At 47.8% G+C, this 19,740-nt stretch overlaps 1 protein-coding gene across 2 annotated transcripts in view; it reads right to left on the minus strand.

Moving 5' to 3' along the window:
• LRP2 (LDL receptor related protein 2) overlaps positions 1 to 19,740 on the minus strand; it is a 516,831-nt gene that overhangs the window by 19,813 nt on the left and 477,278 nt on the right. For both annotated transcript variants that reach the window (XM_069616158.1, XM_069616157.1), the window contains 4 exons: positions 12,092 to 12,159; positions 10,259 to 10,379; positions 6,260 to 6,389; positions 1,051 to 1,164 (listed from right to left, as the gene is read on the minus strand). In XM_069616158.1, the coding sequence (XP_069472259.1) occupies positions 1,051 to 1,164; positions 6,260 to 6,389; positions 10,259 to 10,379; positions 12,092 to 12,159 (433 nt within the window). The remainder of the gene's footprint in view (positions 1 to 1,050; positions 1,165 to 6,259; positions 6,390 to 10,258; positions 10,380 to 12,091; positions 12,160 to 19,740) is intronic.

The following is a 19,740-nucleotide window of genomic DNA, read 5'->3' on the forward strand; positions in this document are numbered from 1 at the left end:
GTAAGCAAATGAAGCGGCATGCATTGACAGCATGGTGCGGCGTGCATTGACAGCATGGTGTGGGTAAGCAAAAAGAGTGCATGCACTGGCAGTACAGTGAAGCCAGATGAGCAGAGGAGAGCAGAGCTTGAAGCATAAGCGAATGAAGCGGCATGCATTGACAGCATGGTGTGGGTAAGCAAAAAGAGTGCATGCACTGGCAGCACAGTGAAGCCAGATGAGGAGAGCAGAGCTTGAAACATAAGCGAATGAAGCGGCATGCATCGACAGCATGGTGTGGGTAAGCAAAAAGAGTGCATGCACTGGCAGTACAGTGAAGCCAGATGAGCAGAGGAGAGCAGAGCTTGAAGCATAAGCGAATGAAGCGGCATGCATCGACAGCATGGTGTGGGTAAGCAAACGGTAGATATGACTAGACAGATATTTTTCCATAATTCTTGGGAATTGAATAATTGCTATAATTCTGGATTTCAACCAATGGAAAGCCTAGTCTATCAACCCGGTCACTAAGATCCATGTTCTCTGAGCATAAGAGTAACACAGTATGTGATTAACTCTCCATGAACATAGCTGTCAATTGCTGATGATTGTGAGCTGGTATTGCAGTTCCCTGTGCCGGATGCAATCAATCCCGAGTGTTACATCAGCAGCCCACCTTTATAGACACGTACATGCCCTGATAAGTGTAATCATTCCCAGCGTCAGCTGCATAGAGGCGCGATCAGCTGTGTAAACCCAGCACAAGATCTCGAGCAAACCCCCACCTGCTGAATAACATGCATTAGGCGTAGGTCGCATATTTCCCCCTGCGGCCTACCAAATAGGTAACAACAGTTTCCAACGTCCCACTTCAAACGATTATTTTCCTGTTTGAAAATAAATATATGTTCCTGCTAGACTAAACTAAACTAAACCTAGTGCTTTTAATATAACGAGTACGTAATCCATGACGTGTTTCATGTTACGAAAACTGCAATCTTGTCTGGGCATTGGGTAAAGCGAGGGTTGGCGCGCCGCGTCACAGCGCTCCGCCCCGTGGGCCCTTCTTACTTTGGCGGGCTGGTCCACCGTGGCGACGCTGACTCCCGCGTCTCTGCTCGTGGCGTACATCGGGTTCTCGAATGTAATAGGCTGCTTGCCAGGGTCCACCGTAAAGTTATCACTCTTAAAAAAAAAAAAAAAACATGATAAACCATTGTCCCAGGATACTGCTGCTTAGTTACAAGAAATTACGAACATAAAAAAAAATATACGTGTTTATTTACATTTTAATTACATATGTTATGCTATAATTAAGAGCTGATGTCTCACTGTACACAATGAAACTTTAATTTATTTCCCCAAACACTTTCTGATTTACAGGTGTATTCAAATCACATGTGGACCAAACTGTTCCATTAGAATGGGTAGGATATATGATATGATATTTTATTTATATCGCGCCCATTCACAAGTGTTTCAGAGCGCGAATCTTCAACCTAAGTTTTTTTTTTAAGAAAGCTATTGGTGAAAGGGGTGTTCCTCCAACAAATAGTTTCAGATCATAGGCGCCACTTATGGCGCCAAACTAAAAAAGAATCTGAAGGACGGCTTTTCACCACAAAAGCCCCAAAAAGACAAATGCAACAACAGACATTGCAAACGAACAATTGAAAACAAAACATTTCTGGGGAAAAAACCCGCTGGGCTGTTGCGACATCCAAACTGCTGGAAGCAGCGTTTATTAAAATCAATGCCCTTGGGGCATAGCGCAATCCAGCCCATTTCCTCGCTCTAACTGCTTCTGCGAGGGGTGAGGTCCCTCATGGAAATTCTCTTTCTCACATACAGGCTAACCGCAGTCTACCTGTCACTAGACTTGAACTCTGGTAACTGAGCTATACACGCCTGATCTCTTCAGTTAATGTTTAGCCTTGTAAAAATCATGTATCTTTGATTATGCACAAGTAAATTAAAAAAAAAAAAAACATTGTATTTGAATTTGGATATATTGCGGGTCTTGAGAACATCTTTTTTTGTTTTTGTTTTTGAGGCACAGCAACAACTTTTTCAAGGCACTGGATTTCAACCAACGGTCCTGAACAACAATGTTTCAAGGAAAATGTGGCAGAGACAAATTTGTACCTGTGCGCTGAGTGCTCATTATTTTCTAATTCCCCAAAATGTTACAGCATGTAAGGCTCAAAATGCGCATAGCGCAAGAGATGCATGAAAATGTTTATCTATCGGAAACATGTTCTGTAAAAATGCCTTCACGCATGAATGTATTGCGCATGCATGGCCACAACACCAATGGGCACGGTGCGCATGAATGTATTGTGCATGCATGGCCACAACGCCAATGGGCACGGTGCGCATGAATGTATTGCGCATGCATGGCCACAACGCCAATGGGCACGGTGCGCATGAATGTATTGCGCATGCATGGCCACAACGCCAATGGGCACGGTGCGCATGAATGTATTGCGCATGCATGGCCACAACGCCAATGGGCACGGTGCGCATGAATGTATTGCGCATGCATGGCCACAACGCCAATGGGCACGGTGCGCATGAATGTATTGCGCATGCATGGCCACAACGCCAATGGGCACGGTGCGCATGAATGTATTGCGCATGCATGGCCACAACGCCAATGGGCACGGTGCGCATGCCCACAGACGCATCCAGATGCTGGGTTACCAGTAACACTGATTTAAATATGTACTATTTTCAGCAAACATCTCTAGTGCTGATAATTTGCTCCGGTCACTTACTGTTACTGGTTTTCCGGGGTGTTACCCGGGAGCCACTGATTGGAAGAGTCTGAGTTTAGGTACTTCCCGTTCAACAATGATCCTTGATCTATGTGCCCAATACATGATTTGCCTGTGTCTGCTTGGGACAGGAGAAGCTCAGGATCTGGTGGCTGCTTGTGACAGGAGCAGCTCAGGATCTGGTGCCTGTTTGGGACAGGAGCAGCTCAGGATATGGTGCCTGCTTGGGACAGGAGAAGCTCAGGATCTGGCACCTGCATGGGACAGGAGCAGCTCAGGATCTGGTGACTGCTTGGGACAGGAGCAGCTCAGGATCTGGCGCCTGCTTCTGACTGGAGCAGCTCAGGATCTGGTGCCTGCTTGGGACAGGAGCAGCTCAGGATATGGTGCCTGCTTGGGACAGGAGAAGCTCAGGATCTGGTGGCTGCTTGTGACAGGAGCAGCTCAGGATCTGGTGCCTGCTTGGGACAGGAGCATCTCAGGATATGGTGCCTGCTTGGGACAGGAGAAGCTCAGGATCTGGCACCTGCATGGGACAGGAGCAGCTCAGGATCTGGTGACTGCTTGGGACAGGAGCAGCTCAGGATCTGGCGCCTGCTTCTGACTGGAGCAGCTCAGGATCTGGTGCCTGCTTGGGACAGGGACAGCTCAGGATCTAGTGCCTGCTTGGGACAGGAGCCGCTCGGGATCTGGCGCCTGCTTGGGACAAAAACAGCTCAGGATCTGGCTTCTGCTTGGGACAGGAGTAGCTCAGGATCTGGTGCCTGCTTGGGACAGGAGCAGCTCATGATCTGGTGCCTGCTTGTGACAGGAGCATCTCTGGATCGGGTGCCTGCTTGGGGCGGGAGCAGGTCAGGATCTGGTGACTGCTTGGGACAGGAGCAGCTCAGGATCTGGTGCCTGCTTGGGACAGGGGCAGCTCTGGATCGGGTGCCTGCTTGGGACAGGAGAAGCTCAGGATCTGGCACCTGCTTGAGACAGGAGTGGCTCAGGATCTGGTGCCTGCTTGGGACAGGAGAAGCTCAGGATCTGGTGCCTGCTTGAGACAGGAGTAGCTCAGGATCTGGTGCCTGCTTGGGGCAGGAGCAGCTCACGATCTGGTGCCTGCTTGGGACAGGAGCAGCTCAGGATCTTGCACCTGCTTGGGACAGGAGCAGCTCAGGATCTGGTGTCTGCTTGGGACAGGAGCTGCTCAGGATCTGGCCCCTGCTTGGGACAGGAGCAGCTCAAGATCTGGCGCCTGCTTGAGACAGGAGCAGCTCAGGATCTGGTGCATGCTTGGGAAAGGAACAGCTCAGGGTCTGGTGCCTGCTTGGGACAAGAGCAGCTCAGGATCTGGCAGTAGGATGAGGGAACAGGTTGGCTGATAGCAATTATCAATATTTTAATTTCTACGACAGTGGTCTTGGGGGCTGCACCTTAACTATTTTCTGATCTTCTACCTATGTTTTATTTTAAGAAAGCTATTGCAGAAAGGGGTCTTCCTCCAACTAGAGTGTTGCTTTGAGACGGTTGCCCTCTTCAATGCTTTTCAGTCTGGATTAAAATTAATGATGGCAACAAAACCTCCCCAGTCATGTCTGGTGGATGAGATATTTACTGTTCCCAAAGGGCTTGAATTTCGGCTCTTTATGTTGGATCTCCGGGCAGCCCTTGCCACCAAGCCATGTTGTGGTACTGTAGCATGCGTGGGCCCAGAACAGGATCAGCGGCTTATGCTGTGATATATGATATGATATGATAGGTTATTTTTAACGTGCTTATTATCCAGAGGTTTCTAAGCGCGGACCCGAGGATCGAACCTGTGTTGCTCCGTGTCGTCTTGTTTCCAAGGCGAGCACGTTGCCTCTGAGCTATCCTCCCGAGATCACATTGTTGGTGCAGGGGGGCACCCCAAGTTAAGATGGTTCTCATGTGTTGCTTTTGGGACACGACTATTATTGCCTCCTATGTGGCTTAATACTGTCCCTCATTTTATTCGATGTTCATGCCAGGGCATTATTGGATGCCATCTGGAGACAGGGTTTGCAGCAACATCAGTATGGCAATGATATCTAGCCCCAGCTTGGACATGAGGCACTTTTGGAGCCTCTAGCAATGTACAGAGGAAGCCAACTGGAGAGAGTAAAATTGACCGAGCTACTGACCCTGATCGGACCGGCAAGCTCAACTAGCTGCACCGGCCAGGGCTTGGTTATTTTGATATGAGGAAAATCAGGGGTTTGCAGCTATTCATGTCGACTTCAGGCAGGAATCATTGGTCCATGCCTTTGTGTCGGCATGTTTTGACTATGGAAATGACTGAGAAGCTTCCATTTTTCTGACCAGGAGGTTTAAGTATTGCAGAAAACGTAGGACTGAAAGCAGTGGTGTGTTTCTCGTTTTTAGCATGTGATCAACCAATCCACCGGTCAGATTCAAGTTCCATTAATTTAGCATTAATGTCTTCCTCGATGGATTGCACCAGCCAATAATGTCCAGCTGCCGAGTTAATAGGCCTAGACGTGGTGAGGGCTTCTAATGATATTGTCAGGCTGTTATGATCCAGTATCGCCTGCCCTGGAAGGTGTTACTTCGATTAATACCCCAGCATAATGTCTGGGGTGCTAATGGTTTCTTTTTTTTTTTGGTGAATAAATACTTGGGAGTGAGGATCACCAAGCTTTCTCTCACCAGAAGAAAATGCAATCAAGATGGAGCAGGGCCACCAGCAAAGGGAGCACTTGCATTTCCGTTCACATGGTAGCTGGAAGAGGAGAGGGCGCATCAGAGATGCGTGGATGCAGCAGGATGATGCTTTGTTTAAGGGAGTAGGGCAAGGAACAAAGATAGTGGGGGCGCAGGGCAAAGGAGGACATCCAACAGTTGCTCAAAATGCATGCTTATAATGCAGGATTCACCCCGTGTTCTGAGTAATTGGCTGTGCAGCCCCTCCCCGGTGCAAAAGGTTGATATCATTTTGCAGGTGTTCGGTGACCATGGGCCTCATTACACGGTAGGCGGTAACCATGGCGCTGCTAGCGCCATGGTTGCCGCCGGTATTTTACCGTGTCCGCCTTGGTGGATGGCGGAATTACCACCCTACTCCAAGGTGAGCGGGGGCGGTAATTACCCATTCACCAAGGCTCTTCCCCATTCCCATTTTTGCCCCCATAGGGCATAATGGGAATGGGGAAGGTGCTAATTACGGTACCGCAAATTGCGGTACCGTAATTAGCTCCGAGGTCCCTTTGCGGCACCCTACTTTAACGGCTGGTAGAACCAGCCGTTAAAGTCGGGTCCCACAAAGGGAACACGTACTAAGGCGGTTTACCAGTACCGGTGCCCTTACCAGTACTGGTAAACCTCTACCGCCTACCGTGTAATGAGGCCCATCCGCAATCTGGTGAGGTTCTCCAGAGGGCGAGTACCTGTAATCTAATATTCCTGATCATTTTAAACACGTGGCGTGTTCCTAAAGAAACCCATGAAAAATAAGCAGTCCTTTAGAAAATGCCACTTACCAACTGCATCGCTCTGTCTATGGTGGAGTCGGCTCCGAAGCCGGACACGCCATCGTCCATGGTGATGTCGGCCCCCGATCGAAATGTTACCCCGTTGCTGTTTTCTGTTGACTTGACCAAGCTGCTTAAACTTAAAAGACAAACAATGACAGTTTTAGGACTCCTAGAACTCGAAAGCATGTCTTATGTGGCAAATAGCAACGCGCACACTTAAATCGCTGCGGCTCGTTCCAGTGCCCGACGAGGAAGAGACACCTTCCCCAGGGTGCGCACGTGGCATGAATCCGAATCTGTGCTCAGCTTACCAAAATATCTACTTTTGGCGAAAGGCGTGCTGTTTCCTTGCACGATTAAGGAACACTTAATCCTGAATCCTTTCACAGCGTTTTAATCAACGAATACTTATTTTTAAGATCATAAATGAGTTTACTGCTTTGTAGGAAAACAAGCTTTTTTTTAAACGTGTCAATTACTTTTATAACTTCCTAACAGTTGGGTAACTGTGGAAAAAAAAGAAATGTTAATGTCTGTTTTGGGAGACATTTTGAAGAACATTTTGATTGCATTGTGAGAATCTTCCCAATGAATTCCAGCAATGGAGGACTTCAGAATGCTTAGAGCAATATACACATATAGGTGATGTCAACATACTTTTCATTTGAGCTTTGTTCTTGTGCATGTTCAATGTGATTGTGTTTATATACGTAGAATATTAAATGCAGCTCATTACCCTGAGAAGCCAATCCACAAGGGCTCGACGTATTGAAACCAGAGGGGTGTACGTCCATGCAATGATCCACATGTACCTCATTGCTGTGATGAGTGAAGGTTGGGGGTCACTTAATTCAAAAGGACAATCCTCAGCGTAGTTACTTAACCCCTCCCCCATTCATTTGCAAAGATGTGAACAGCAATGGGTGGCTCATCAGGAATGCTGGCCACAGCACTGGAGACTGGCAGATCTAGGCACTTTCTGATTTCACCTTCTGCATCTATGCTGTGAGTATCCAGCGGTTGCTACTTGATCATCTATGCAGTGAGTATCCAGTGGTTGCTACTTGATCATCTATAAAGTGAGTATCCAGCGTTTGCCACTTGATCATCTATGCAGTGAGCATCCAGCGGTCGCTACCTGATCATCTATGCAGTGAGTATCCAGCGGTTGCTACTTGATCATCTATGCTGTGAGTATCCAGCGGTTGCTACTTGATCATCTATGCTGTGAGTATCCAGCGGTTGCTACTTGATCATCTATGCTGTGAGTATCCAGCGGTCGCTACTTGATCATCTATAAAGTGAGTATCCAGCGTTTGCTACTTGATCATCTATGCAGTGAGTATCCAGTGGTTGCTACTTGATCATCTATGCTGTGAGTATCCAGCGGTTGCTACTTGATCATCTATGCTGTGAGTATCCAGCGGTCGCTACTTGATCATCTATGCTGTGAGTATCCAGCGGTTGCTACCTGATCATCTATAAAGTGAGTATCCAGCGGTTGCTACTTGATCATCTATGCTGTGAGTATCCAGTGGTTGCTACTTGATCATCTATGCTGTGAGTATCCAGCGGTCGCTACCTGATCATCTATGCTGTGAGTATCCAGCGGTTGCTACTTGATCATCTATGCTGTGAGTATCCAGCGGTCGCTACTTGATCATCTATGCTGTGAGTATCCAGCGGTTGCTACTTGATCATCTATGCAGTGAGTATCCAGCGGTTGCTACTTGATCATCTATAAAGTGAGTATCCAGCGTTTGCCACTTGATCATCTATGCAGTGAGCAGCCAGCGGTCGCTACCTGATCATCTATGCAGTGAGTATCCAGCGGTTGCTACTTGATCATCTATGCAGTGAGTATCCAGTGGTTGCTACTTGATCATCTATGCTTTGAGTATCCAGCGGTTGCTACTTGATCATCTATGCAGTGAGTATCCAGTGGTTGCTACTTGATCATCTATGCTGTGAGTATCCAGCGGTTGCTACTTGATCATCTATGCTGTGAGTATCCAGCGGTTGCTACTTGATCATCTATGCAGTGAGTATCCAGTGGTTGCTACTTGATCATCTATAATGTGAGTATCCAGCGTTTGCCACTTGATCATTTATGCAGTGAGCATCCAGCGGTCGCTACCTGATCATCTATGCAGTGAGTATCCAGCGGTTGCTACTTGATTATCTATAAAGTGAGTATCCAGAAGTTTCTACTTGATCATCTATGCAGTGAGCATCCAGCAGTTGCTACTTGATCATCTATGCAGTGAGTATCCAGCGTTTGCCACTTGATCATCTATGCAGTGAGCATCCAGCGGTCGCTACCTGATCATCTATGCAGTGAGTATCCAGCGGTTGCTACTTGATCATCTATGCGGTTGCTACTTGATCATCTATCCAGTGAGCATCCAGCCGTTGCTACTTGATCATCTATGCAGTGAATATCCAGCGGTTGAAACTTGATCATCTATGCAGTGAGTATCCAGCAGTTGCTACTTGATCATCTATGCAGTGAATATCCAGCGGTTGCCACTTGATCATCTATGCAGTGAATATCCAGAGGTTGCCACTTGATCATCTATGCAGTGAGTATCCAGCGGTTGCAACTTGATCATCTATGCAGTGAGTATCCAGCAGTTGTTACTTGATCATCTATGCAGTGAGTATCCGGCGGTTGCTACTTGATAATCTATGCAGTGAGTATCCAGACTACTTGATCATCTATGCAGTGAGAATCTGGCGGTTGCTACTTGATAATCCATGCAGTGAGTATCCAGACTACTTGATCATCTATGCAGTGAGTATCAATAGGTTGCTACTTGATCATCTATGCGGTTGCTACTTGATCATCTATGCAGTGAGCATCCAGCAGTTGCTACTTGATCATCTATGCAGTGAATATCCAGCGGTTGAAACTTGATCATCTATGCAATGAGTATCCCGCAGTTGCTACTTGATCATCTATGCAGTGAATATCCAGCGTTTGCCACTTGATCATCTATGCAGTAAATATCCAGAGGTTGCCACTTGATCATCTATGCAGTGAGTATCCAGCGGTTGCAACTTGATCATCTATGCAGTGAGTATCCAGCAGTTGCTACTTGATCATCTATGCAGTGAGTATCCGGCGGTTGCTACTTGATAATCTATGCAGTGAGTATCCAGACTACTTGATCATCTATGCAGTGAGAATCCGGCGGTTGCTACTTGATAATCTATGCAGTGAGTATCCAGACCACTTGATCATCTATGCAGTGAGTATCCGGAGGTTGCTACTTGATCATCTATGCGCTTGCTACTTGATCATCTATGCAGTGAGCATCCAGCAGTTGCTACTTGATCATCTATGCAGTGAATATCCAGCGGTTGAAACTTGATCATCTATGCAGTGAGTATCCAGCAGTTGCTACTTGATCATCTATGCAGTGAATATCCAGCTGTTGAAACTTGATCATCTATGCAGTGAGTATCCAGCAGTTGCTACTTGATCATCTATGCAGTGAATATCCAGCGGTTGCCACTTGATCATCTATGCAGTGAATATCCAGAGGTTGCCACTTGATCATCTATGCAGTGAGTATCCAGCATTTGGTACTTGATCATCTATGCAGTGAGTATCCGGCGGTTGCTACTTGATAATCTATGCAGTGAGTATCCAGACTACTTGATCATCTATGCAGTGAGTATCCAGAGGTTGCTACTTGATTATTTAACCTGCATTTCCCATTTACATGGGGACATTTTGTCAACCAAACGTAAACAAAACCGATACATTTGTTCTTTAAACTGTGCAATTTCATGCACACTGGGGGTACTTCCCATCTACTGGATAAGAGTCTAATCTACTTCCGGAATCGTGCCACTCCACAGTGCTGATTGACGCCACCTTCTAAATACCCCTTTGCTGTTTACCAAATATGACACTTATTCTACTTCCTTTAGTAAAAGGATATTTGAAATACAACGTATCACGTATACTGAGTGATGTCCTGCATTTGCTGCACCTACCTTGGCAGTTTGGGAAGTGTTGGCATGAGCGACCCGGTTTTTCGGTAGTTGAAGAACGCGCCACTGGCCAGAGTTACAATGATTATGATGAGAATCACTGTGAGCAACACAGCTATAGCTGCTGTGGGAGGAAATACAGGCAAGGTCATTGATGAAGAAGGGGATGCCAAGGACACCGCTAAGCCATGACACACGTGTGACACATGTTAAGAGTAACAGATATGCAAAAAGCAGGAGGTCTGACCCAGCGGCTAAATCTCTAACTTTGCAACCTCATCTCATCTTTAGCACTTGACCAAATCCTGTGAGTGATTCTGGACAATTAACTTTTTCCCTTTTCTGACTGTGACTTTGAGTGCAAATAAGGGCGTCAGTTTATAACATATGCCACATGCATGCACGGGACCACCAACACTTAGACTTAAGTGTTTCTGGTTTCCTGCTTGCAATTTTAAACACTCTCAAAGCGGAGTGCATTTGTGAAGAGTAAAGCTAGACAAAATGGCGTTTACTCTCCACTTTTACTCTCCACTTTGAGAGAAATAAAACACTGCCTGCAAATACGCTTTGCTGGCTGCGTTTTCTATTGGATTCCAATGGAATACTCATGCTATACACCAGGTGTAAAGGCAAGGAGTATGCCATTGGAATCTTTGATTCTACGCCTGCATGGAAATCTCATGCAGGTGTAAAACCAAATGCTGCTCGCTCTGCTTTGCTGCCCTCCTACATCTTAGGACAGCTAGAAAATAAGCTGGTGGATGAAAGGAAAGCATGACATATTGTCCAATTACGCCCTCGGTCATTAGAAAATGACTACCTAAGTGTAATCAAGAGTAAGGGGCTCATTTTTGGTATCCAGTGATTTTACCGAAAATGTTTTTTCAATGGATTGTTTAAGCGAAACAAATTCATCGGAAAAAAACACTGAATTTAAAAAGAATATATGGGATGCGGGGAGTAAGGTGATAAAATGGTTGGGGAGGAGGATGGAGTGGGGTAAAAACATAGGGAAACGATGGGCTTGGGGAAAGGACCCCCCCCCCAAAATAAAAAAAAATCCATCAAAATGTTTTTTTTAGGTAACATCACTGTGAACCTAGTTTTTGAGTTCCCGTAATTCGGCGGGGGGACCCGTTACATGTAGACATATGTGCAGGCGGGCCTCCGCCACCGAATTCTAGTCATTTGCACGGCGAAGTGTGTAACTGCAGGGCAAAAGGCAGCATACAAGCGGGCACGCCAACTTTTGTCCTTCACTTTTGCACTCTGACATGCAAATGACGGAAACGTTGCCTGTCATGTATGCATGGCAGGCAATGTTTACAATGGATCCCTGTGGGGTCCACTTCCTTTTTTCTGGCGCGTAAAGCAGGCATACCACACAGGGATTCCCAGCATTTGTGTGGTGGAGAGGAAGGGAGGCAGCGGAAATGCAAGTTGCATTCCGCCCCTCATCGCCACCATACCAATGCTTGCAAATGAGCCATGATGTGAATGCATGGAGCAAAATCCGTATGCAAGGCCTTTAGGCCGTCCATTTATGTTACGGCTCTGTAGAAAATGAGCTCCTAAATAGTTAACGAATGAACAACTATGCTGCGGGTCATCTAGTTCTGTCCCAGTTACATATCCCACTCCCCATCAGAACTGTTTTGCTATATTCCGGTTTCAACTGGACCGTCAAAGACCACCCTCTCCTATGGTAGTCCCACATGGTCGAGATGCTCCTGTTACAATAACACTGTTCTCTGCAAAGCTAGATCGAACCCCCCGCCCCCAAAAAAGAAATATGCTGTGTCTCCTGGCTTACTATATGGCTTTCATACATACCTGTTCCTGGAGGGACTCCCCGGGAGAATCCTACTTCACAGTAGCTTCCGGAGTAGCCCGATGCACAGCTGTAATGAGAAAGTTACACTCACTTGTATGTCTAGACCACAGGGTACAACACCGGGTCACTGGAAACCTAACTGAATGCAGTTACTATGCATGCATGCATGCGTCGAGCTAGCAGCTGCTGAGGATGGCCACTTAGGGTGGTCGGGGGCATTTCCCCCGCTAATTCTATTCCAACCCTCCGCATCTCACTATTTTACTGCAGAATAACATGAAGCAGTAACATGTGGTAGAGGGGTGAGTGGGCGAACTTCTCTGAATATGGCGGCCATCATCGTCCATTCGCGTGTACGTCCAGGCGACCACGCTTGACATGCAAACAATGCTACGCCCAGCCCAAGTCATGAAGGATTTGAAGAAAAACAAATCTCATTACCCACTGTCCTAGGGGTGCATTTTATTTTAAAAACCTCCATGGCCACATTGGGAATAGCATCTTATATTGTGCAGGTCGGAAACCACCGTGCTCGATCTGAGCTCCCAAATACATTGATGGGGTTCAAGGATAAAAGTGTCCCCAGAAATTCGGGTGATAAGGATTTTAACCAAAAACATTTACCCAAGACTACCTAGAGGTTTGTAAAAGCATATTACCTGTTTCTGGACTCATTTCAAATCCCAGTTGTGATTCCTTTTCACTGATCTCAACTTTGCAAAGACTTCTTACAAGGGGTGTGATTCGTGTGATTGATTTAACCTCAACGCGTGCTCACCAATTAGAGGTATGTCTTGATGCACATGAATTTTGGATATTTGTTCCCACACAATGGACAAGGTAGCATTACACAGAATAGATTTGCAGTGAGGAAGGGTGAGTCATGAGCTGCGACAGCCACAATTTCCATGTCTACCCAGGAATGCAAGGGGCACAGTAAGGTGGCAAGGTGGCAGACACTATTGTATCCCAGCCTCCTTACTGATGAATTAGATGTAAATCATGTGCCCATGTGGTGTTATTAATGCTGCTGCTGCATCCTACACATATTTATTGGCGATTCAACCTCGACGTGGAGTCCGAAAAAAGATATTGTGGAAGTAGGACCATTTTAAAGGCATTCTGTGAAAAAACCTTTTTGGAAAAATAAAAAATAATTCTCTGAATAATTGATCCAAAATATGTGATTTACATGGGGGAGAGACTTATAGTGTTACAAAAAAACATTAATGAAGAATGGCTGGTAAGAGGGAGAGGTAGACCCACCTCCCCGAAGCATGCATGGGACAAAACATTCTTTAAAAAGACCCAAATTTGCAAGGTGTTATCGGGAAAGCCATTTTTTCCAGGAGGTATTTTCATGTAGGACTGTTTTTAAATGCATCTTTCTGGTGATTTGCTCTCAATGGGCTTTTTGTATGTGATACTATCAACAGGAAGAACATTTCAATAGGGGCAGGCAGCATTTCCGAGAAAATCAGTGCCTAGGGGGAGATCGCCCTCACCCTAAACCCCCATTTGTATACCTTCCTTGGAGTGCTCCTATAACTCCCTATGCTGGCAGGGTGACAAGACGGCCCCAGATTCTGTGTCAAACTTTGTCCAAGGCTTTAAAAGGTCCACATAGAGAATCCAGGGCACATCTATGCTGGTGCAGACTCAGCAGATCAGAACATTGTGAAAGAGTGTTTAAGATCTGGTTTACCGTCAGAGCTGGGCTTGTCCACGTATGTATTGTGGCTATCCTGAAAAATGGACCGGGTTTTAGAAGTTGCTACTACTTATATAAACCCATCCTATTTTCAGGTGCAGTGTAACAGAGAAATGTTTTGAAATGTTATCTCATCAGCATAAACGTACAAAGGAAACGATGTTGGTTACAGTAAGACCTTGCGAATTGGGTAGCTTTTTTGGGTGAAATATCGCTGTTGGCAGTTCCAACCTCTAGTGTTATTAAACAAAATCCTCCAAATTCAGATTTTTACACTGGTGGAGAAAGTATTTCTGGGAGACCTTGGGAGGGATCCCAGAAATACCATCACTGCTAGTGGTAACTGTAACATTTATTTTTTTGAACATTGTTTCCTACCGATTCCCACCTTCAATGTGACAATGGAAACAGCTAATGTACAGTAGTGGGTTATATCACTACTGTACCTTTTATCGATACCGAAAAGCGTCAATACTCCCCCTTTTATTGATTACGTGGTTAAAGTGGTTAGATGGGGCATCAGAGTGGCCCACCTTTTCCCACTTTCACCATGGCATACAGTAAGAACGCTTTTTTACTGTAGTGATGGTTTAAGTTACTTTCCTTTAACTATTGTTCTCCAGCATGGGGTCTGGCATGGATTCATATGCTCATGAATATTCCCCGTTGTTAGGGTGGGAATCCGCGGTAAACAGAAAAAAAACAACAGTTTCACTTTTGCTTTAAAACTGTATTTCTCCTTTAAACCAATCACTGTATTCTGGGTCATACTGCGCTCATCCAAAGACAGTCCTCTCCCTAAGCTCCACCCCTGGTGGCCATCTTCAGTTTTGGTAAGCATGTGAAGTGGCAGTATGAACCAAGAAGAGCCACAGAGGAGAGGGAGGGTGGGTTCGGTTGTGAATCCATACCAGACCCATGCTGGAGAACAATAGTTACAGGTAAGTAACTTAAAGCTTCTCCAGAATGGGGTCTGGCATGGATTCACATGCTCGTGAATAACGATTACAGAGCAGTACATATATACAATCTCAGGAGGTAGCAAGGCTCAACAGAAGCAATAAACACTCATCTCTGGAACAGACTCACCTCAAATGAACAGGTTTTGTAGCATGGCTTGGCCGACTCGGGACTCCTCCCTGGAATCCATGTCTATGCATTAGAACCTCATGAAGGTGTGCGTGGACCTCCAGGTAGCAGCCCTGCAGATGTCGAGCAGGTGCACACCAGGCGAAACGCTGTTGTTGCTGCGATGGCTCTGGTGTAGTGGACTCTCGGCCGGCCCGGCAGGGGCCTGCTGGCTAGTCGATCAAAGTGCATGATGCAGCCGGAGAGCCACCTGAAGATGAAAGCCTTCAACAAGGCCTTTCCGTGATTCATAGTCCAAAATTGACAAACAGCTGATAAGTCTTCCAAAAGCTCTTTGTGCGTGTCATGTAAAACTTCAAGGCACGAGCAATGTCCAGCGAATGCAAGGCTCTCTCCGCTGGTGACGTTGGATTCCGGAAGACAAGCAACACCAAAGCCTTGTTGAGGTCAAACTCTGACGGCACCTTCGGCAAAAAGGTGGGATGTGTACGCAGTACTGCCTTTGAAGCGTGGAAAAACAAGTACGGCTGTTTGCACGACAGGGCCTGGATCTCCCTGTCACACCTGGCCGAGGTGAGCACCACGAGGAAAGCTGTCTATCACAATAGAAACTTGAGAGGGGCCTGATGCAACAGCTCAAAGGCGCCCCCATGAACAAAACCACATTGAGCTCCCAAGCTGGGGCGGGGGCCTTCATGGGTGGAAAAGCCCCAAACAGTCCTTTGAGGAACTCCTTGATGGGTCTGTGTGACCACAGAGAAGGCCTACCCGATGCCCTGGTGTAACAGGATATGGCGACTACGTGCACCTTGATAGAGGCATGAGCCAGTCCTGCCTTGGCCAAGGAAAGAAGGTATGGTAGGAGCTGCGGGGGGCTGTGACATGCAGAAGGGTAATCTTCTGAACCCAGGAAAACACAGAGAAACGCTTCCACTTATGATCTTAGCACGTCAACTTTGAAGAGGTCCTGGCCTTGGCCAGGATGTCCTTACACTCTGCAGGTAAAGAATAATGTCCAAACTCTATGGCTGGCTGCAGGAGCCAGGCCCTGAGGTTCAGTGATGCTCGGTCGTGGTGCAGGATCGCTCCTCCTTCTCTGGTGAGAAGGTCCGGAAATAGTGGCAGTTTGATGGATGGAACAGCTGAGAGACATAGCAGGTCTGGATACCACGCCATGCCGGAGGGACGAGTATCATCCTGCACTGCTACTGCCTGAGTGGGCTGATCACTCATAGCAGGAGTGGGAGCAGGGGAAACACGTATAGGAAAAGTCCCTCCCATAGGAAAAAGAATGCATCCCCCATGCTCATCGGCTACAGGACCTGCTGGCGAACTTCTGACACTTGGAATTTGCGCTGTTTCAAAAAGGTCGATCTGGGGTTGACTCCATTTGTGGAATAGAAGATCCACCTGGTCCTGGCAAAGCACCCACTCGTGGCGAGGTAGCTCCCTGCTGAGTGAGTCTGCAATGGTTTTCTTGGTGCCCGCCAGGTGAAAAGGGACGAGAAACATGTCCTGACAAATGGCCCAGTGCTGCAACTCCTGGGTCTCTATGGAAAGCATGTCTCACCCTGCTACTGGATGTAGAACATGGTGGTGGTGTTGTTCATGAAGATCCTCACCACCTTGTCCCTCAGCGATGGCAGGAAGCACTTGAGGGCCCAGAAGACGGCCCAGAGCTCCAGTACATTGATGTGAAGTGTCTTTTCCTCCGGCAGCCAGAGGCCTCTGGCGTGCAACTGTCCGGTGTGAGCTCCCCAACCTTCCAGAGACGTGTCCATGGTGACTGCCTCCTGGTAAGGAGGAACATGGAATAGAGCCTCATGTGAGATGAGAGCGCATGACCCACCACAGTATTGCTTGCTGGAAATCCTCATTGAAGGCGATTTTGTCCATCCAGGATCCAGAGACTTGCAGCCACCTCGCATCCAGAAAATCCTGGAGAGGCCTTATCTGTAGTCTGCAAAGTTGGACAAGGTTTATGCAGGAGGTCATCATGCCCAACAGCGACTTGACAGCTCGCACAGTAGCTGACTGCACCGGCAACAGGCGCGGCAGCTTCCCTACGATGGCTACCACCTTCTCTTCCGATGGAGATGCCAGGCAATTCACTGTGTTGATTGGGGCCCCCAGAAACAGAGTGTTCTGCGATGACTCCAAGCAGGACTTTGTATAATTTATGGAGAATCCCAGATCCGTCAGCAAATGCACAGTCCTTGCTATGCGTTGGCTTGCCAGAGCATGGGAGCGGGATCAAACTAGCCAATCGTCCAGGTAAGGATAGACATGGATGCCCTTGAGACGAAGATGCGCCGCCGCCGGAGCCAAGCACATTGTGAAGACCCTCGGGCCGATCAGGCCGAAGGGAAGTGCCTTGAACTGATAGTGTCGCCCCAGTTCCACAAACCGCAGGATCTTGCAGTGTTTCTGATGAATGGGTGCAGAGCGAACGTGCCGTCTCCATGTCATTCTTGATGATTTGAAGAGACTTGTCGATTGTCTTGCCAAACAGGTTCTGTGTGGCGAATGGCATGTCCAACACCTTAAACTGAACGTCCGGCTTGAAGTTGGAGGCTTTCAGCCATCCCTGCCGACCAAGAGACACTCTGTTTCCCATCTGACAGAATCCAGTGTCCGCGATGTCCACCGCCACTGTGATGGCGTGGTCCAAGGCCACCTCCACCTCCTGGAACAGCTCAAGAGCTTCTGACTTCTTGACGTCAGGTAGGAAGTTAAGAATAGGGCCCAGCTTATACCAGAGCTCCCCTGAGACCACACAGTCAGGTGAAGGCTGGGGCCTTGAGCATGTACTGCTTGGGTGGGGCAGTGCTTGGATTCTTCAACAGCGCTAGGCCTTCATACCAGATTTTGTCCAAAAAAGGAACGGACATGATGGTTTTCCGTCTGGACTCTCGACATTGATAAAAAAAACCTTCCTTTTTCGTCTACTAAGGCACCAGTTGTAAAAGGTCGGAGGCCCTGCACATCATAGAATGGAAGGAGCAGACCTCATCAGGTGGAGAGGCCCTGTGCGGATCATCTGTGCCCGCTGTCTCTCCGTCCGCTGGCATAAAGTCATCGAACATGACGGTGTCCATCGCCATAGCCGCCGTCTGTTGCCATAGCAGCTGTATCCTTGCCCGTGTGCGTGGCAGGAACCCCCGCTGGGGGCAAATCCTGAGGTGGAGGAGGTGGTGGCGTCAGTTGGTGCCTTAAACCAGCAGAGCCCTGAGACTCGTGTTTGCGCCTGGAAGGACCTCCAGGAAGCGGCCTTGGAGGACTTCCAGATGGAGCAGGGCCCAATGTAGGTGGCATTCTTTGCTGAATTTTTGATCTCAGCTTGTGCAGCGTGGTCAGAATGTCCTAAGAAACGTCCCTGGGTTGAGGTGTAGAAGGAGTGAGAGGGGGAGACTCCGGGCTTGTAGGCTCCTGCTGGTGAGGTAGACGATAGGGTTCACGCTGCCATGATCCAACTTCCAACAAAGGTCCCTGGACCCCTTTGTGGTCCGTATCGTAGCCCCTGGGCACTTCGTCACCCTAATCGGAGCTAGTATAGACATGCCCCGGCACACTCGGTTCAGCTCCTTGTTCAGTACCCTTCCTAGGGATCGTTGGAGCCCTACTCCATCCCCTCTCCTGAGTGAGACTTCTGGGAGATGAGGCTGATATCCCCTCCCCGGGGGTCTTTGCTGAAGCCGTGGCAATTACCCTCACGCTGTGCCGGTAAGGACACCTGCGGAGTAGCCAGTGCTGTGACTGTGGGCACTACCTTTGTGGTCTGCCATCCTTTTCAAGTAGTAGTGGTGGTCGACGAGGCTGTCGATGGGGTGGCAACAGTAGCCATCGTCGATGTGGCCGTTGATGACGCAGCTGATGATGGTGTTGTCTTGGCTGGTTAAGACGCTGAGGCAGAGAAGAGCCCGCCTTGGATTTCACCTTCATCGCCTTGTCCGCCGATGGCAAGCATAGTTTCGAAGGGGTCAAGGACTTTCTCTTTGAGTGCGCGAGCCTACATGGCAGGCTTGCCATGGATGTGGTCGGTGATGGAGACCTTGACCTTCCCGAGCTGGGAAACACAGCAGCGGAGAACCGAATAGGAGCTGTGGCAAGTGGCCTTGCTTTCTTTTGGACCCCACCGCGCGCGGGCCGTCCTCAAAGGAACTCAATCTCTTATCTGAGGGAGTTGGATCGTGGAAACGGACGTCCTGGGGGAAGCATGACCATGCCCGGAGGCAGAGTCAGAGGCCTTACCCGACTTTAACCACACTGCCAGCCTTCTTTATCGGTCCTTATTGGTTTTTTTGGAAAATCCACAGCAGAGCTCGCATCCCTCCTCATCATGGTTCGGATGCAGGCAGTAAAGATAAATGTGGTGTTGATCCTCCACGAAAATGTTCATTAGTCCACATTTCGCGCAGAGTTTGAAGAGGCATCCCTTCTCCTTGGTCATGGTGAAAAAGGAGCGAAGTAGGCCCAGGCCTTCCGATGAAAGAGCCTTAATGTAGTTTGATCTTCACTGACAGCGAATCCCCGCTGCTGGTAGTCGACCTCCGGTCGAACGATAACTGCAAAAACGGTCAAAAATTTCAAATTTCACCCAAAAACTCAAAATATTAGGAAAAAAGCTCAGAGAGCACTAAGAGGACTCCCAACACTGAAGCGTGCAGTACAAATCTGAAGAAGGTCACCAGGGGTGGAGCTTAGGTAGAGGACTGGCATTGGATGGGGGCAGTAAAACCCAGATGACAGTGATTAGTTCAGTGGAGAAATACAGTTTTAAAACGAAAGTGAACGGTTTTTTTCTTTTACCAAGGATTTCCTGACGACGGGGAATATTCATTGACATGT

This window comes from Ambystoma mexicanum, chromosome 9, assembly GCF_040938575.1.
Source record: "Ambystoma mexicanum isolate Mex_15411 chromosome 9, UKY_AmexF1_1, whole genome shotgun sequence".
Taxonomy (NCBI): domain Eukaryota; kingdom Metazoa; phylum Chordata; class Amphibia; order Caudata; family Ambystomatidae; genus Ambystoma; species Ambystoma mexicanum.